We start from the raw sequence: 18,921 nt of genomic DNA, 5'->3' as shown, positions 1-18,921 counted from the left end.
CCAGGAATCAGTCTGGTGAACCTTCGCTGCACTCCCTCAATAGCAAGAATGTCCTTCCTCAAGTTAGGAGACCAAAACTGTACACAATACCCCAGGTGTGGCCTCACCAAGGCCCTGTACAACTGTAGCAACACCTCCCTGCCCCTGTACTCAAATCCCCTCGCTATGAAGGCCAACATGCCATTTGCTTTCTTAACCGGCTGCTGTACCTGCATGCCAACCTTCAATGACTGATGTACCATGACACCCAGGTCTCGTTGCACCTTTCCTTTTCCTAATCGGTCACCATTCAGATAATAGTCTATCTCTCTGTTTTTACCACCAAAGTGGATAACCTCACATTTATCCATATTATACTTCATCTGCCAAGCATTTGCCCACTCACCTAACCTATCCAAGTCACTCTGCAGCCTCATAGCATCCTCCTCGCAGCTCACACTGCCACCCAACTTAGTGTCATCCGCAAATTTGGAGATACTACATTTAATCCCCTCTATTAAATCATTAATGTACAATGTAAACAGCTGAGGCCCCAGGACAGAACCTTGCGGTACCCCACTAGTCACTGCCTGCCATTCTGAAAAGTACCCATTTACTCCTACTCTTTGCTTCCTGTCTGTCTGACAACCAGTTCTCAATCCACGTCAGCACACTACCCCCAATCCCATGTGCTTTAACTTTGCACATTAATCTCCTGTGTGGGACCTTGTCGAAAGCCTTCTGAAAGTCCAAATATACCACATCAACTGGTTCTCCCTTGTCCACTCTACTGGAAACATCCTCAAACAATTCCACAAATCCATGCTGACTTGGACCTATCATGTCACCTCTTTCCAAATGCGCTGCTATGACATCCTTAATAATTGATTCCATCATTTTACCCACTACTGAGGTCAGGCTGACCGGTCTATAATTCCCTGTTTTCTCTCTTCCCTCCTTTTTTAAAAAGTGGGTTTACATTGGCTACCCTCCACTCGATAGGAACTAATCCAGAGTCTATGGAATGTTGGAAAATGACTGTCAATACATCCGCTATTTCCAAGGCCACCTCCTTAAGTACTCTGGGATGCAGTCCATCAGGCCCTGGGGATTTATCGGCCTTCAATCCCATCAATTTCCCCAACACAATTTCCCGACTAATAAGGATTTCCCTCAGTTCCTCCTCCTTACTAGACCCTCTGACCCCTTTTATATCCGGAAGGTTGTTTGTGTCCTCCTTGGTGAATAATGAACCAAAATACTTGTTCAATTGGTCTGCCATTTCTTTGTTCCCCGTTATGACTTCCCCTGATTCTGACTGCAGGGGACCTACGTTTGTCTTTACTAACCTTTTTCTCTTTACATATCTATGGAAACTTTTGCAATCCGTCTTAATGTTCCCTGCACGCTTCTTCTCGTACTCCATTTTCCCTGCCCTAATCAAACCCTTTGTCCTCCTCTGCTGAGTTCTAAATTTCTCCCAGTCCCCAGGTTCGCTGCTATTTCTGGCCAATTTGTATGCCGCTTCCTTGGCTTTAATACTATCCCTGATTTCCCTCGATAGCCACGGTTGAGCCACCTTCCCTTTTTTATTTTTACGCCAGACAGGAATGTACAATTGTTGTATTTCATCCATGCGGTCTCTAAATGTCTGCCATTGCCCATCCACAATCAACCCCTTAAGTATCATTCGCCAATCTATCCTAGCCAATTCACGCCTCATACCTTCAAAGTTACCCTTCTTTAAGTTCTGGACCATGGTCTCTGAATTAACTGTTTCATTCTCCATCCTAATGCAGAATTCCACCATATTATGGTACTCTTCCCCAAGGGGCCTCGCACAACGAGATTGCTCATTAATCCTCTCTCATTACACAACACCCAATCTAAGATGGCCTCCCCCCTAGTTGGTTCCTCGACATATTGGTCTAGAAAACCATCCCTTATGCACTCCAGGAAATCCTCCTCCACCGTATTGCTTCCAGTTTGGTTAGCCCAATCTATGTGCATATTAAAGTCACCCATTATAACTGCTGCACCTTTATTGCATGCATCCCTAATTTCCTGTTTGATGCCCTCCCCAACATTACTACTACTGTTTGGAGGTCTGTACACAACTCCCACTAACGTTTTTTGCCCTTTGGTGTTCTGCAGTTCTATCCATATAGATTCCACATCATCCAAGCTAATGTCCTTCCTAACTATTGCATTAATCTCCTCTTTAACCAGCAATGCTACCCCACCTCCTTTTCCTTTTATTCTATCCTTCCTGAATGTTGAATACCCCTGGATGTTGAGTTCCCAGCCCTGATCATCCTGGAGCCACGTCTCCGTAATCCCGATCACATCATATTTGTTAACATCTATTTGCACAGTTAATTCATCCACCTTATTACGGATACTCCTTGCATTAAGACACAAAGCCTTCAGACTTGTTTTTTTAACACCGTTTGTCCTTTTAGAATTTTGCTGTACAGTGGCCCTTTTTGTTCTTTGCCTTGGGTTTCTCTGCCCTCCACTTTTCCTCATCTCCTTTCTGTCTTTTGCTTTTGTCTCCTTTTTGTTTCCCTCTGTCTCCCTGCATTGGTTCCCATCCCCCTGCCATATTAGTTTATGGCTAATGTTCCAGCAAACATATAGCAGAGACACAATGGTCTCCTTCTGTGCTCCAAACTTCTATTTCAATCTTTAAATCAATCACCCAGTTATAGTGATGGACATAATCTCAGTATGGAACTCGTTTGACTATTGTGTCATCTCTGAAAGATAACCCAAATGGAATGGCTAGCCTCAACTTGTTTTCTGTCATGTTTCAAGGCTGTTTTTGTCATTTTCATATATACATAGACACATATCTGAAGCAGTTTAAAAATCGAACTAAAACACAGCTTTGTGACAATAAAATGAATGCATAAAATTTCTAATTTATTCCCCCTATAATTGATTTGTGTGTTAAAGGCATACAGATACTCTTTCTTCCATATAGAATCATGTAATCTTCCAGCACAGGAGACCATTCAGCCCATCTCTCTTTTGCCAGCTCTTTGAAAGAGCTGGCCAATTTAGTCCCATGCCCCATCTTTTTCCCCATAACCCTGCAAATTAGTCCTCTTCAAATACATGTCCAATTGCCATTTGAAAGTTCCTATGAAATCTGATTCCACCATCCTGTCAGGTAGTACGTTCCCGATCTTAACAACCCTCTGCAAAGAAATTTCTCCTCATTTGCTCTCTTTTTGAAATCTATGACATCTAATTACTGACTCACTTTCCAGAGGAAATAGTTTCTCCCTACTTGCTCTATCAAACCCCCTCATAATTTTGAATACGTCTATTAGGTCTCGCTTCTTAACTTTCTTTGTTCCAATCTCTCCACATAACTGAACTCCCTCATCCCTGGTATCACCTGGTAAACCTCCTATGTACCCTCTCCAAGGTCTGGATATCCTTCCGAAAATGTGGTGCCCAGAATTGTACACAGTACTCCAGCTGAGGCTAAAACAGAGATTTATAACGGTTCAGCATGACCTCCTTGCTTTTGTACTCAATGCCCCTATTTACAAAGCCATATCCCATACACATTCTTAACCACCTTCTCAACTTGCCCTGCCACTTTCAAAGGTTTGTGAATCTGCACCCCCAGGTCCCTGCAACCCCTCCTCAAAATAGTACTATTTAGATTATACTGCTTCTCCATGTTCTTTCTCCCAAAGTGCATCACTTCACAATTATCCACATTAAATTACATCTGCCATGTGTCTGTCCATTTCACCAGTCTGCCTATGTCCTCCTGAAACCTACTACTATTCTGCTCGCTATTTACTACATTGTCAAGTTTTATATTGTTCTCAAACTTTGAAATTGCACTCCCTATACCAAAGTCCAGGTCATTTGTATATACACCAAGAAAAGCAATAGTCCCAATACGAACTCCTGGGGGACCCCACTCCACACTTTAACAGTTAGTAAAACAACAGTCTATCCCTTAGCCAATTTCATACCCAAGTTACCACCATCCCTTCAATATCATGTGTTTCTATGTTCCGAATAAGTCTGTTTTGAGGAACTTTATCAAATGCCTTTTGAATGTCCACTATATACATCTACTGCACTACCTTCATCAACCCTCACTGTTATTTCAAAGAACTCAAATCAGGCGAGTCAGACACAATTTGCCTTCAACAAATCCATGCTCGTTGTCCCTCACTGATCCATGCTTCTCCAAGTGAGAATTAATTTTGTCCCGGAGTAATGCCAACCTATTTAGTACCTCCTTTATGTATTTTTAATTCTATCCAATATCTCTACTCTCCACCCACAACTCCAGCGTTAACTTCATCCCCTCCTCTACTCCGTTAACTTCATCCTCTCTTGTGTGATTGCCAGGAGACAGAAAAACAATATTGTACTGGGTACGAAAGGGCAAGTTACAGATTTCCCATTATACATGAAAAAAGTATTAATTTGTTGCCCAAGCCTAGTTTAATGCAGCTAGTTAAGACACAACCATGTTGGTGTGGGACTGGAGTCACATTGACCAGACCGGGTGAGGACAGCAGATTTAATTCCCTAAAAGGACATAACTTGGTGCAGGAATGTACAATACTTAGGTCAGTAAAGCACATCGTAAGAAATAAAATGTTTACAGGGAACCTGGACCAGATAGAAGAACTCTAAAGGAAATAAATAAAACTTTGGTCAATATCTTTTTTGGGGAGCTCCATACACAGGACTTTCCCAAGATAGTATTGCTGCCTGGAAGCTTATGTTTGAACTACTGCATTCAAGGAATAGAGTTAACAAAGAAACTAAAGAAAAGGCCAGTCATTAAGCTGGTTACTTTATGGGAGCAATAACAAGTCCAGTTTTCCAGCCAGTCAACATCTAGATTCTGTATTCTTGAATGCAACCAGGTTAATCTTTGATATACAAGAATGCATTCAAATCGAGGATGCTTACTACAAACAAGTAGAGCTCTTCAGCACAAATTTCTCCCTTAATTTCACCACTGGCTAACTCAATGTGAGCACAAACAAAAATGGAAAAGTTAGAAGCTACAGCAGTACAATTTACTGTTACATTTAATTTCCCCATTTCATAATTGCATTTTTGAAGAATGATCATCAAGGTCTTTTCAACCGATTCCGAGATGACTATCGTTCTCGACCACCGGACGTCTCAAAGCACTTTACAGCCAATGAAGTACCTTTGGAGTGTAGTCACTGTTGTAATGTGGGAAACGCGGCAGTCAACTTGCACACAGCAAACTCCCACAAACTGCAATATAATAATGATAATGTGTTTTTTTGTGTTATGTTGACGGCCAGGACACCCCAGCTTTTCTTCGAGAGCAGACGGGGCCTAGCTTTATGCGCTCAAGTTCCTGGAGTGGGACTTGAACCCACAACCTTCTGTCTCAGAGGTAAGTGTGCTACCCACTGAGCCACAGCTGACACTGCCTTTATTAGTCTAGTGGGAATTGAAATCCAATGCTGCAAGTTTAATCTGGTGGTGCAAATCAGTCAGTAAAAGTGGTTTGTAGAGAAAAAATGAAAGCAAATTGTTAGGTGGATCTCCTGGGCACTTTTTAAAATGTTGAGAGCAGTGATTCTCCCCAAATTATTTAATTTGTAACTGCTGGGAGGGAGCTCTATGCATTATCATGCATGTGTACAACTCTCTTCTGGGCAGGATAGTTGGGAGGCTCCAAGCAATGTAAACATGGTTCTACCCAGCTGGAACCCAAACTGCAGGTACTGGTCTCCTGGACCAGTAGCTGCAGTATGAATAACCCCTTAGTGTTTTGTGTTCTTGGTATATTGCAAATAAAATCTGCTTGCCAATCTGATCATTTGAAGCACCAACAGAAAATCAATGCAACCACCACTAGTACTCTCAGGGAATAAAATGTTATTCAAAATCCAGAAGCAAAGCAATACATACCATCAGAATTCCGAATCCATGTGACAAAGTGCTTCATACTTTGTAAATACTGAAATATGGTGCAGATTCCATACGAGTTGCCTTGAAAATCAAATCTGTAAGTATCCAAGTCTGTGTGCGGTAGACCATCCACAAAATGTAGCATGTATATTGATGATATACTAGGAGAAACAGAAATGATAAAAGTTCCAGAAACTTAATTGCAAATCGCAATTCAATGTAGACACAAAGATTTATAAACAGTGTACCTACCGATCCAAAAGCATTTTCCGTTTTTGATCTTTATCTTGACATTTATTGCAGGGTGATTTATGAACAGCATTCAGTGGGTGCCAATCCAAAACGACTTTTGTAAATGTAGGTAAGGTTTTCGTACACCTATAAAAAGAAAATCTACCATAAATACCACACGCACAAGTTTCATTTCAGTAAAAAAATGTCTGCTCTACATTTGTGTCCATGACTAACCTAAAAAGGGAGTGCACACTGCATACTTAGAGAAATTTTATAGCAAAATAAATTATCTACCTGTTAGGGTCGTCGTTGTTTGACATGATGCCTCCCTCACACTTTACCTGGTTTAAATCAAGTTGAATTTAATGTTCTAAGGGGCGGGGGGAGGGGGAAAAAAGAGAGAAACATGTTGTACAAAATTGAACATAGTACTCCAGATGGGATCTGACCAGTCCTCTGCATATATGAAGCATCACTTCCTCATCTTGGTATTAAAGACCCCTTGAGATAAAGACAACATTCCATTAGCCTTTTTGATTACTTTTTGTACCGGTGCACTAACTTTTATAGTGATTTTTGCACCTGGACACCTAAATCACTTTTCTCCTCCACAAATACTCTCTCGCAGCATCAAGAAAATATTCTAAATTGTTTATCTTGCATCCAGATTGAACTCCACCTGCCACAGTTTTGTCCACTGACTTAAATTGGTCCACGTCCCTTTATAACTTCCTGCTCCCATCTACACAATCCACTGTGTCTCTTAACTTCGTGGCATCTGCAAACCTAGATATACAGCTCTCTTGCCCTTCATGCAAATCATTGAAATATATGGTGAAAGGCTGCAGCCCTAGTACAAATCCCAGGGAAACACCTCTTGTCACATCCCGCTAATCAGAGTCCATTTCCTTTATCTCTACTCTGTCTCCTACCTCCCAACCAATTTCCAACCCATGTCAGTTGGCTTGTGGTCAAGTTCAGAATATGACTATCGAATTGATGTGCAGTGGTGCACAAGTTGGGAGGGGTATGCCGTAGCCATCTTGGCCAGTACTCCAATTGATTTTGCTCCTGTCTGTGCCAGAGGTCGAAAAACAGAATGGATCAATAAGAAAAAAGTTACAAATTTGAGCATTAAGAAACATGGATTGACCAAAAATGGCAAATAATTACAGTTTTTAATTTTATTAGAACACTAACAAAACATTGAAAAGGAACTGTATAAATTGTTTTAAGCAACATAAAGATCACCGAGATGTTCAAGATATCACAATGTTCTATTGTAAGCAGAAAATGCGAGGAGAAGTTGCTTTCCAGGACATGAAAGAACAAGCTGCCACTCTGACACATGCAAAGGGCTTGTGTACAATGAAAGAGCCGGTGGGTCAGTGCACAAAGAAGTCAAACCTTGGAGACATCTTCCACATTGTTTCTCCAAAATGTTGCACCTAGCCTGGTTTAACTCCAGGGGAGGAAACCAAATGAAGAAAAATTAAAGCATTTTAAGTTAGTACATAAATAATTTATGTAGTTTTGTCCAATAGATTAACTTAACAGGATTGACGCAGCAGAAATATTTGATGGGAATAGATCATCGTTCAAGACTTACCTAGTTTTATTCATGCAATAATTGTTTGGTAATCTTACGGAAATCCAGAATGTACACAAACTGCAACACCAGATTTTGTTCCTTCATGGTTTGCCATTAATGAAGGATAAAACTGAATTAAACTTTTACCATGTCACAATGGAGCAGTTGGGGGTACGGTAGCATAGTGGTTATGTTACTAGTCTAGTAATCCATAGACCTGGACTAATGATCCGGGGACGCAAGTTCAAATCCCACCACAGCAGCTGGGGAATTTAAATTCAATTAATTAAATAAAAATCTGGAGTAAAAAACTAGCATCAATAATGGTGACCATGAAACTACCGGATTGTTGTAAAATCCCATCTGGTTCACTAATGTCCTTTAGGGAAGGAAATCTGCCGTGCTTACCCGATCTGGCCTATATTTGACTTCAGATCCACAGCAATGTGGTTGACTCTTAACTGCCTTCTGAGTGGCTTGCTAGGCCATTTCAGTTGTATTCAAGAAGATGACTAACCACCACCTTCTCAAGGATAATTAGGGATGGGTAATAAATGCTGGCCTTGCTGGCAAGGCCCGCATCATATGAATGAATATAAAAGATAAAACATTTCATACTTTTTTTTTTAAATTTCCCATATCTGTTTTAATATAATTTTTTTCCAAGAATAAAGATTTGGGAAAACAGTGAAAATGAAGTATGTTCGCAGAACAGGAAAATATGTGAGTTCTGACGAACGGTCATCAACCTGAAATTTTAACTCTGTTTCTCTCCACAGATGCTACCTGACCTGCTGAGTATTTCTTGCATTTCTGTTTTTATTTCAGGAAAATAAGTGCTGGTTGTGTGCTAATTTGTTATCTATACTGTAATAATTTGTGATGTGGAGTAATCTGACATTTGCTGGCAATATAGAAGTTAATTTTTAATTCAAAAAATATACTTGCCTCTCATTATATTTGTAGCCACACTTCATACATTCAAAGCTCCAAATATATGACTGCATGAACAACTCCTCAATGTATGGATCCTGCCTTAGCAGAAGTGGAAAAGCAAAGACTGGGCTATCAGGTACTCCTGAGAGAGAGAAAAATGCATTAAAACATTATGGTAAATACTATTTCTCACATGCTCCATTTAATTATAGTGGTCAGATAATGTATACTACAGTTTGAATGACAGTCAGCAATATTTTTTGGGTGGCACTGGAAGAGGGTTTCACAGTACAGCCCATCACCAAGAGGAGAGAGAGATAGTGCAAACCCATCACCCAGTCATTGCAGACTGCCCTTGCACACATTCCAGCATCTGGTTAGACGTGCAGTGTTTGAGGTCCAGTACAGCAGCTGGGAGTTAAAAGAGCGCAAAAGCCGGAGCAGACCAGCAGCTGGGTGATAAAAGAGCGCGAGAGCCAGAGCCGAGAGCAGCTCGAACGGACCCGTGAAGGCAAAAAAAAAATCAAAGTGTGATGTCAGGAAAGCAGGAAGTGATTGGATGGTGAGTATTTCGTTCTTTTCTCTAAACTTGGGCATCGGTTTAAATTAAGAGCCGGGATTACTGATTAAAAACTATACACAAATAATTGAAATTTCAAAACATGAAACCCTAATTAATTAAAATACATTAGAGATGGCAAGGCAGGCGATGTGTTGCAGCTGTAGCATGTGGGAGCTGGTGTACACCAGTGCCCATGGCGACCACATCTGCAGTAAGTGTTGGCTGCTCAAGGAACTTCGGCTCATCGACTCTGAGCCAAAGTTCGAGCTTCAGACACGATGATAAATCAGGAAGGGGGAAGAGTTACCTGGACGCTGTGTTCCAAGAGGCGCACACCTTAGGTTAAATAATTAAAATTTGGTCCATGGTCAAGGACAGGAGGGTATGACTACAAGTGAGGCAGGTATGAGGATCCAGAATGTAGCATTGGAGGAGCCTTAGCCCTTGCACTTGTCCAACAGGTACAAGGTTCTTACTCCGTGTGGTTGAGAGCAGGGACGATGAACAAACTGACCACGGCACTGTGGTACAGGGGGCCATTCAAGTTGGGGGAGAGTAAAAAGAAATGTGGTAGTTGTAGGGGACAGTATAGTTCGGGGGATAGATACTGTTCTCTGCAGCCGAGAGCATGAGTCCCGAAGGATGTGTTGTCTGCCCTGTGCCAGGGTCAAGGACATCTCCTCTGGGCTGGAGAGGATCTTGGAGCGGAAGGGGAAAGATCTATTTGTCATGGTCCATGTAGGTACCAACGACATAGGTAGGACAAAGAAAGAGGTTTTGCTGAGGGAGTATGAGTAGCTAGGGGCTAAATTAAAAAGCAGAACCACAAAAGATAATCTTTGGATGACTATCCTTCCGAAATGTTAAATACCTCTGAATATTCATATTTTCAGAGAGTAAATAAGATGACAGAGATGATTCGTGGGGGAGAAATGGGTTTCGATTCCTGGGGCACCAGTACTGGGATAAGAGGGAGCTGTTCCGTTGGGACGGGCTTCACTTAAACCATGCTGGGACCAGTGTCCTGGCAAATCAAATAACTAGGGCTGTAGATAGAGCTTTAAACTAAATAGTGGGGGTGGGTGGGTGGGTGGGTAGGGATCAGAGGAGCGGAAATTTCAAAAGTCAAAGAGAAAGGAGAAGGTGCAGGGTAGCAATTAGGGTAATGATAACCTGAGTGTGACAGGAAGGGACAGAGCGTACAAACATATGAGTGCATCAGAAAGTGGCGCCAGAGTAGGGAAAAATGGTAAAAAGACAAAATTAAAAGCTCTTTATCTGAATGCATGCAGCATTTGTAACAAGATAGATGAGTTGACGGCACAAATAGAAATAAATGGGTATAATCTGATAGCCATTACAAAGACATGGTTGCAAGGTGACCAAGACTGGGAACTGAATATTCAGAGGTATTTGACATTTCAGAAGGATAGGCAGAAAGGAAGTGGTGGGGTAGCTCTGTTAATAAAGGATAGATCAGAGCAGTAGTGAGAAATAATATTGGCTCAGAAGATCAAGATGTAGAATCAGTTTGGGTGGAGATAAGAAATAATAAGGGAAAGTCACTGGAGTAGTCTATAGGCCCTCTAACAGTAGCTACACTGCAGGACAGAGTATAAATAAATAATGGAGGCTTGTAAGAAAGGTACAGCAGTAATCATGGGCGATTTTAATCTTCATATTGATTGGACAAATCAAATTGGCAAAGGTAGCCTTGAGGAAGAGTTCATAGAGTGTATTCAGGATGGTTTCTTAGAATACGTTGTGGAACCAATCAGGGAGCAGACCATTTTAGATCTGGTAATGAGGCTGGATTAATGAATGATCTCATAGTAAAGAATCCTCTTGAGAAGAGTGATCATAGCATGGTAGAATTTCAAATTCAGTTTGAGGGCAAGAAAGCTAGCCGTCAAACTGGTGTCCTGAACTTAAATAAAGTCAATAACAAAGGTATGAAGGCAGAGTTGGCTAAAGTGGACTGGGGAAATAGATTAAAGGGTAAGACAATAGAAAAGCAGTGGCAAACATTTAAGGAGATATTTCATTACTCTCAGCAAAGATATAGTCCATTGACAAAGAAAGACTATAAGAACCACCCGTGGCTAACTAAGGCCCCTATTTTCCACGCTGGATTTTTGGTGCCCGCATGTGTTAATGTATGATTCTTGTGTACGTTTGCGCCAGAAAAAGAGAGAAAAAAAGATCTCTGGGCATGCACGAAAAGATGAAATTGCCAGGGCAACCAGAGACGCTGAAGCCCGCTCCCCCGAAAGGACTGCTACCCGAAAGGGCCACAAAGGACCTCTGCCCCCGCCCCCACCCCCCTAGCTGGACCCGCTGCTACCGCTCCCTGCCCCCTCCCCCCCCCGGCTGGATCTGCTGCCACCGCTCTCTCCTCCCTCCCCCGGCTGGACCCGCTGCAATCCCTGGTCGAAAGGACTGCCCTCCCCCAGCTGGACCTGCTGCAATCCCCAGCGGAATGGCCCTCCTGCTCCCAAACTTCAACTCGCAGGGAGAGCGGGACTGAGTGGGGGGCCATTTGGCCTGGGATTGTAGTGGGTCCAGTTGGGGGAGAGCATTCCTTTCGACCTGGGATTGCAGCCAGTGGGGGGTTGGGGGAGTAGTCCTTTCAACCCGGGATTGCAGCTAGTGCAGCCGGTGGTGGGGGGGGGGGGGGGGGGGGGGGGGAGGGAAAGAGGGAAGCAGTCCTTTCAGCCCGGGATTGCAGCGGGTCCTTCTTGGGGCCGGGGGGCAGTCTTTTCAGCCCAGAAATCATCTTCCCTTGCTCCAAAAAAAGAGTTCCCTGTGAAAAAAAAAGTATTTTATGGTGTATTCTTATTGCCTTGCTCCTGTCCTCTTGTGTGCTGAGACGATTCCTTAAGTTAACATGTGGAGTTTGGTTTGTTTTGTTCTTATCTTTTGCAGGGTTTTGGGCAGTGTGCGCCACGCTGAAAAATATCATGGACGGCTAATATCAATTAAGTCCACAAAAACGGCACCCAATCCAGTTTTGACTCGTGTCTGCGGCAAAATTTTTTAAACTGGCCACATGGTCGGCGCCGGCGTCCAAACTTTGACGAAAGTTGGAAAGTGAGTATTTCACACCAACACACGTTTGGACGGCAAAAATCTGCGCACAATTGTGATGAAAATAGGGGCCTAAGGAAGTAAAGGATGGTATCAAATTGAAAATAAAGGTATACAATGTTACGAACAATAGTGGAAGGCCAAAGGATTGGGAAATTTTTAGGAACCAGCAATGGATGACTAAAAAAATGTAGAGAAGATAGTTTATGAGAGTAAAGTAGCAAGAAATATAAAAACAGATAGCAAGAGAGCTTCTACAGGTATATAAAAAGGAAGTGAGTAGCTAAAGTAAACGTTGGTCCCTTAGAGAATGAGACTGGGGAATTAATAATGGGGAACAGGGAAATGGCAGAGACTTTGAACAAATATCTTGGGAAAGCGAGTTGTGAGGAGGAAGCAAAGAATCTGCAATGGGATATAGATAAGCTAAGTGATTGGGCAAAAATTTGGTAGATGGAGTATAATGTCAGAAAATGTGAGGTTATGGCACTTTGGTAGGAAAAATAAAAAAGCAAATTATTTAAATGGGGAGAGATTACAAAATGATGTGGTACAGAGGGATCTGGGGGTCCTTGTACATGAAACACAAAATGTTAGCATGCAGGTACAGCAAGTAGTTAGGAAGGCAAATGAAATGTTGGCCTTCATTGCAATGGGAATGATGTATAAAGGTAAGGAAGTCTTGCTGCAACTGTCCACACCTGGAGTACTGCGTTCAGTTTTGGCAGTTCAGGGAAGCTTCACGAGATTGATTCCTGAGATGAAGGGGATGTCTTATGAAGAAAGGTTGAGCAGGTTGGGCCTATATTCATTGGAGTTTAGAAAACTGAGAGGTGATGTTATTGAAACATACAAGCTTCTGAGAGGGATTGACAGGGTAGATGCAGAGAAGATGTTTTCCCTCGTGGGGGAATCTAGAACTAGGGGGCATAGTTTCAGAATAAGGGGTCGCCCATTTAAAACAGAGATGAGGAGGAATTTCTTCTCTGAGGGTTGTGAATCTTTGGAATCCTCCGCCTCAGAGAGCTGTGGAGACTGGGTCATTGAATATATTTAAGCTGGAGATAGACAGATTTTTGAACGTTAAGGGAATCAAGGGTTATGGGGAGCAGGCAGAGAAGTGAAGTTGAGGCCAAGATCAGATCAGCCAGGATCTTAATGAATGGCGGAGCAGGCTCGAGGGGCCAAATGGTCTACTCCTGCTCCTATTTCTTATGTGCAAGTCGCCTGATTGAGACAATAGCAACTACACAATTTAATTTCCCAGCATTTATACCAGGCACGATGGTGTTAACCCGATTTGACCGCTATATACGATGGTTGCTAAAAACAAAAAGGTAATCAATATATTTTTTAAAACACAAGAAATCTCACTTAAGCAACTTGCTCTCCCAATTATTAGCAATTGTATCCAGAATCTCATTATTTGCACTTTTAACAAGGTATGAACAGCTGATTGAAACAGAAACTGCTTGAAGACCCGACTTCGGCTGAAATCAGCACAGCTGTTTAATAAGTACAGGGTTAAGAACTTATCGAACTGCTCAAAATAGTTGCCGTGTTTAATACATTACAAGCAGCACATTGACACATTTGGTAATGGCAAATAGTTAGTGCTTTTTGCCCGATGGAGGGGGCTGCCAGTGCTAAGCGGGACTGTAATTAGATGTGAGGCTCTTTCGGATGTGATAAGTTGCTATATAAATGCAAGTTCCTTTTCTAGTTCTGCAATAGAAAAGAAAATTGGGTGAGGGAACTGAGAAAATTTCCCATTCCTAGGATTGCTAAAATAACTGGAGCAAGAAGAAATGGTCATTTTGAAATTCTCATTCTTTCTGTCATGTCTAGAAACACAGATATCTACTGTGCAGAAGGAGGCCATTTCGCTCCATTGTGTCCGTGCTGGCCGACAAAGAGCCACACGGCCTTCGGTCAGCAGCCCTAAAGGTTACATATAAACCTATGAACAATGAAGGAAAGGTAAAGAGCATCCGGCTCAACCAGTCCGCCCCACACAACTGCGACACTCCCTGCAACATTCTACACTCCACCTCAACCGGAGCCATGCGATCTCCTGGGAGAGGCAAAAAAAGATTAAAAACTCAGACCAATTGGGGAACAAAATCTAGGAAAATTCCTCCTCAGACCCATCCAGGCGATCGAAACTAGTCCAGACCACCCTGGCCGTATTTGATTCCTTGCAGTAATTACCATTGTATCTGCGCCAGCCAAGAGGTTATCCAGTCTAATCCCACTTACCAGCTCTAGGTCCGTAACCCTGCAGGTTACGGCACTTCAAGTGCCCATCAAAGCACCTTTTAAATGTGGTGAGGGTTTCTGCATCCACCATTCTTCCAGGCAGTGAGTTCCAGACCCTCACAACCCTCTGCGTTCCCCCTCAAAACCTTCCACCAACCACTTTAAAACTATGCCCCCTCGTAATTGACCCCTCCATCAAGGGAAATAGGCCCTTGCTATCCACTATATTCAGGCTCCTCAAAATGTTATACAACTCAATGAGGTCTCCTCTCAGCCTCCTCTGTTCCAATGAGAACAAAACCAGCCTATCCAATCTGTCCTCATAGCCTCCAATCCAGGCAGCATTCTAGTAAATCGCCTCACCCTCTCGAGTGCAATCACGTCCTTCCTAGAATACGGTGACCAGAACTGCACGCAGTATTCCAGCTGTGGCCTAACCAGAGTATTATACAATTTAAGCATAACCTCCCTGCTCTTATATTCTATGTATCGGCCAATAAAGGCAAGCATTCCGTATGCCTTCTGAAGCACCTTGCCTGCTACTTTCAGGGATCTGTGGACAAGCACTCCAAAGTCCCTTTGTTCATCTACACTATTAAGTGGTCTACCGTTTAATGTGTATACCCTTTCCATATTAACCCTCCCCAAGTGCATTACCTCACTTCTCCGAATTAAATTCCATTTCCACTGTTCTGCCCACCTGACCAGTAGATTGATATCCTCCTGCAGCCCATGACATTCCTCTTCATTATCAACCACACAGCCAATTTTAGTGCAATCTGCAAACTTCTTAATCATACTCCCTATATTCAAATCTAGATCATTGATATATACCACAAAAAGCAAGGGTCCCTGTACTGAGCCCAGGGAACCACACTGGGAACATCCTTCCAGTCACAAAAACATCCGTCAACTATTACCCTTTGCTTCCTACCTCTAAGCCAATTTTGGATCCAACTTGCCACTTTGCCCTGGATCCTCTGGGCTTTAATCTTCGTGACCAGTCTACCATGTGGGAACTTAAAAGCTTTGCTAAAGTCCATATACACTACATCGTATGCACTACCCTCATTGACCTTCCTAGTTACCTCCTCAAAAAATTCAATCAGGTTAGGCAAACACGATCTTCCCTTTATAAATCTGTGCTGGTTGTTCCTAATTAATCCTTGCCTTTCTAAATGTAGATTGATTCTGTCTTTCAGTATTTTTTCAAATAATTTTCTCACCAGAGGTTAGGCCGACAGGCCTGTAATTACTCAGCCTATCCCGTTCTCCTTTCTTAAACAAGGGTACCACATTAGCAGTCCTCTAGCACCATGACTAAATCCAAAGAGGACTGGAAAATCATGGTCAAGGCCTCGGCTATTCCCTCTTTTACTTCGCTCAACACCTTGGGATGCATTTCATCCGAGCCTGAAGACTTATCTACTTTCAAAGCTGCTAAAGCTGCTAAACCCCCTAATACCTCCTCTCACTATGTTTATTTCATCCAGAATTTCACACGCCTCCTCAATAGCACTATCTGCATTGCCCCTTTCCTTTGTGAAAACAGATGCAAAGTATTCGTTAAAAACCATACCAACATCTTCCGGCTCCACACAAAGATTACCCTCATGGTCTCGAATAGGCCCTACCCTTTCTTAAGTTATCCTCTTGCTCTTAATGGCCCCAAGTTTCGCCATGATTTGCTCCTGATTTTTAGGAGCAACTGGTGTAGAACGGAGTATCTTAGAAATCGGAATTCTCGCCATTTAGTTTGCTCCAGTTCTAGTCAGTTAGAACAGTTTCACTTTGGAACAGAATTTTTTTTTGGGGGGGGGGGTTTAAAGGGAAGTTTACAAACATTAAACACTTCAGTTTTACAAATAAAGAGCCATCATCAATAATAAATGATAAAAACATCAATAAATCAACCAACAAAATCAAAAAAAATTAAGAAGAAATAATTTAAAAAAAATCAATAAATAAAACATTTTCTACTTACCGACTGCAGCACCGGGAGCCATCCAACAGCGTGCTGGGATGCCCCCCACCGTGTGTCTCTGTCAGTGTCTCTATCTCTCTGTCTGTCTGTGTGTGTCTCTCATTGTCAGTATCTGTGTTTCTGACAGCGAGGGGAGGGGGAGGAGGGGGGTAGAGGGAGCGAGGGGGAGAGCAGAGGGAGGGGGAGGAGGAGGAGCGAGGAGAAGGGGGAGGGGGAGGGGAGGAGGAGGAGCGAGGAGAAGGGGGAGGGGGAGGAGAAGGGGGAGGGGGAGGAGAAGGGGGAGGGGGAGGAGAAGGGGGAGGGGGAGGAGAAGGGGGAGGGGGAGGAGAAGGGGGAGGAGAAGGGGGAGGGGGAGGAGAAGGGGGAGGGGGAGGAGAAGGGGGAGGGGGAGGAGAAGGGGGAGGGGGAGGAGAAGGGGGAGGGGGAGGAGAAGGGGGAGGAGAAGGGGGAGGGGGAGGAGAAGGGGGAGGGGGAGGAGAAGGGGGAGGGGGAGGAGAAGGGGGAGGGGGAGGAGAAGGGGGAGGGGGAGGAGAAGGGGGAGGAGAAGGGGGAGGGGGAGGAGAAGGGGGAGGGGGAGGAGAAGGGGGAGGAGAAGGGGGAGGGGGAGGAGAAGGGGAGGGGAGGAAAGGGGGAGGGGGAGGAGAAGGGGGAGGGGAGGAGAAGGGGGAGGGGGAGGAGAAGGGGGAGGGGGAGGAGAAGGGGAGGGGAGGAGAAGGGGGAGGGGGAGGGAGAAGGGGGAGGGGGAGGAGAAGGGGGAGGGGGAGGAGAAGGGGGAGGGGGAGGAGAAGGGGGAGGGGGAGGAGAAGGGGGAGGGGGAGGAGAAGGGGGAGGGGGAGGAGAAGGGGGAGGGGGAGGAGAAGGGGGAGGGGGAGGAGAAGGGGGAGGGGGAGGAGAAGGGGGAGGGGGAGGAGAAGGGGAGGGGAAGGGGGAGGGGGAGGAGAAGGGGGGAGGGGAGGAGAAGGGGAGGAGAAGGGGGAGGAGGAGAAGGGGGAGGGGGAGGAGAAGGGGAGGGGGAAGGGAAGGGGGAGGGGGGGAGGAGAGGGGGAGGGAGAAGGGGGAGGGAGAGAGAGGGGAGGAGAAGGGAGGGGGAGGAGAAGGGGGAGGGGGAGGAGAAGGGGGAGGGGGAGGAGAAGGGGGAGGGGGAGGAGAAGGGGAGGGGGAGGAGAAGGGGGAGGGGGAGGAGAAGGGGAGGGGGAGGAGAAGGGGGAGGGGGAGGAGAAGGGGGAGGGGGAGGAGAAGGGGGAGGGGAGGAGAAGGGGGAGGGGGAGGAGAAGGGGGAGGGGGAGGAGAAGGGGAGGGGGGAGGAGAAGGGGGAGGGGGAGGAGAAGGGGGAGGGGGAGGAGAAGGGGGAGGGGGAGGAGAAGGGGGAGGGGGAGGAGAAGGGGGAGGGGGAGGAGAAGGGGGAGGGGAGAGGAAGGAAGGGGGGAGGGGGAGGAGAAGGGGGAGGGGGAGGAGAAGGGGGAGGGGGAGGAGGAGGGGGGAGAAGGGGGAGGGGGAGGAGAAGGGGGAGGGGGAGGAGAAGGGGGAGGGGAGGGGGAGAGGAGAAGGGGGAGGGGGAGGAGAAGGGGGAGGGGGAGGAGAAGGGGGAGGGAGAAGGGGAGGGGGAGGAGAGGGGGAGGGGGAGGAGATGTGGGGGGGGGGGAGGAGAGGGGAGGGGGAGGGGAGGAGATTGGGGGGGGGGGAGGAGGGGAGATGGTGGGGGGGGGAGGGGGAGGAGAATGGGGGGGAGGAGGAGAGGGGGGGGAGGGGAGGAGATTGTGGGGAGGGAGGAGATGTGGGGAGGGGGAGGATTGTGGGGGGAGGGAGGAGATTGTGGGGGGGGGGGGAGGAGATTGTGGGGGGGGGCGGGAGGAGATTGTGGGGGGGGGAGGGCGGAGATTGTGGGGGGGGGGGAGGGAGGAGATTGTGGGGGGGGGGGGAGGGGAGGAGATTGTGGGGGGGGGGGAGGGAGGAGATTGTGGGGGGGGGGAGGGAGGAGATTGTGGGGGGGGGGAGGGAGGAGATTGTGGGGGGGGGGAGGGAGGAGAGTTGTGGGGGGGGGGGGAAGGGAGGAGATTGTGGGGGGGGGAGGGAGGAGATTGTGGGGGGGGGGAGGGAGGAGATTGTGGGGGGGGGGGAGGGAGGAGATTGTGGGGGGGGGGAGGGAGGGAGATTGTGGGGGGGGGGGGGGGAGGGAGGAGATTGTGGGGGGGGGGGAGGGAGGAGATTGTGGTGGGGGGAGGGAGGGATTGTGGGGGGGAGGGGAGAGTGGAAGGGAGGAGTTTGTGGGGGGGGGAGGGTGGAGATTGTGGGGGGGGGTGAAGCGGAGAGTGTGGGGGGGGAGGAGGCTGAGTGTGGGGGGGCGGG

The 18,921-nt window shown here is 45.8% G+C and overlaps 1 protein-coding gene across 4 annotated transcripts in view; it reads right to left on the bottom strand.

Annotated features, from left to right (window-relative positions):
• Nucleotides 1-18,921, bottom strand: part of uspl1 (ubiquitin specific peptidase like 1) — a 42,459-nt gene that overhangs the window by 7,692 nt on the left and 15,846 nt on the right. For all 4 annotated transcript variants that reach the window (XM_070892315.1, XM_070892318.1, XM_070892316.1 and 1 more), the window contains 3 exons: nt 8,696-8,825; nt 6,175-6,300; nt 5,923-6,083 (listed from right to left, as the gene is read on the bottom strand). In XM_070892315.1, coding sequence (XP_070748416.1) covers nt 5,923-6,083; nt 6,175-6,300; nt 8,696-8,825 — 417 coding nt within the window. The remainder of the gene's footprint in view (nt 1-5,922; nt 6,084-6,174; nt 6,301-8,695; nt 8,826-18,921) is intronic.

Source organism: Pristiophorus japonicus, chromosome 10, assembly GCF_044704955.1.
Source record: "Pristiophorus japonicus isolate sPriJap1 chromosome 10, sPriJap1.hap1, whole genome shotgun sequence".
Lineage (NCBI taxonomy): Eukaryota > Metazoa > Chordata > Chondrichthyes > Pristiophoridae > Pristiophorus > Pristiophorus japonicus.
The sequence above is the reverse complement of the archived record's forward strand: the minus strand, read 5'-3'. Positions and strand labels throughout refer to the sequence as shown.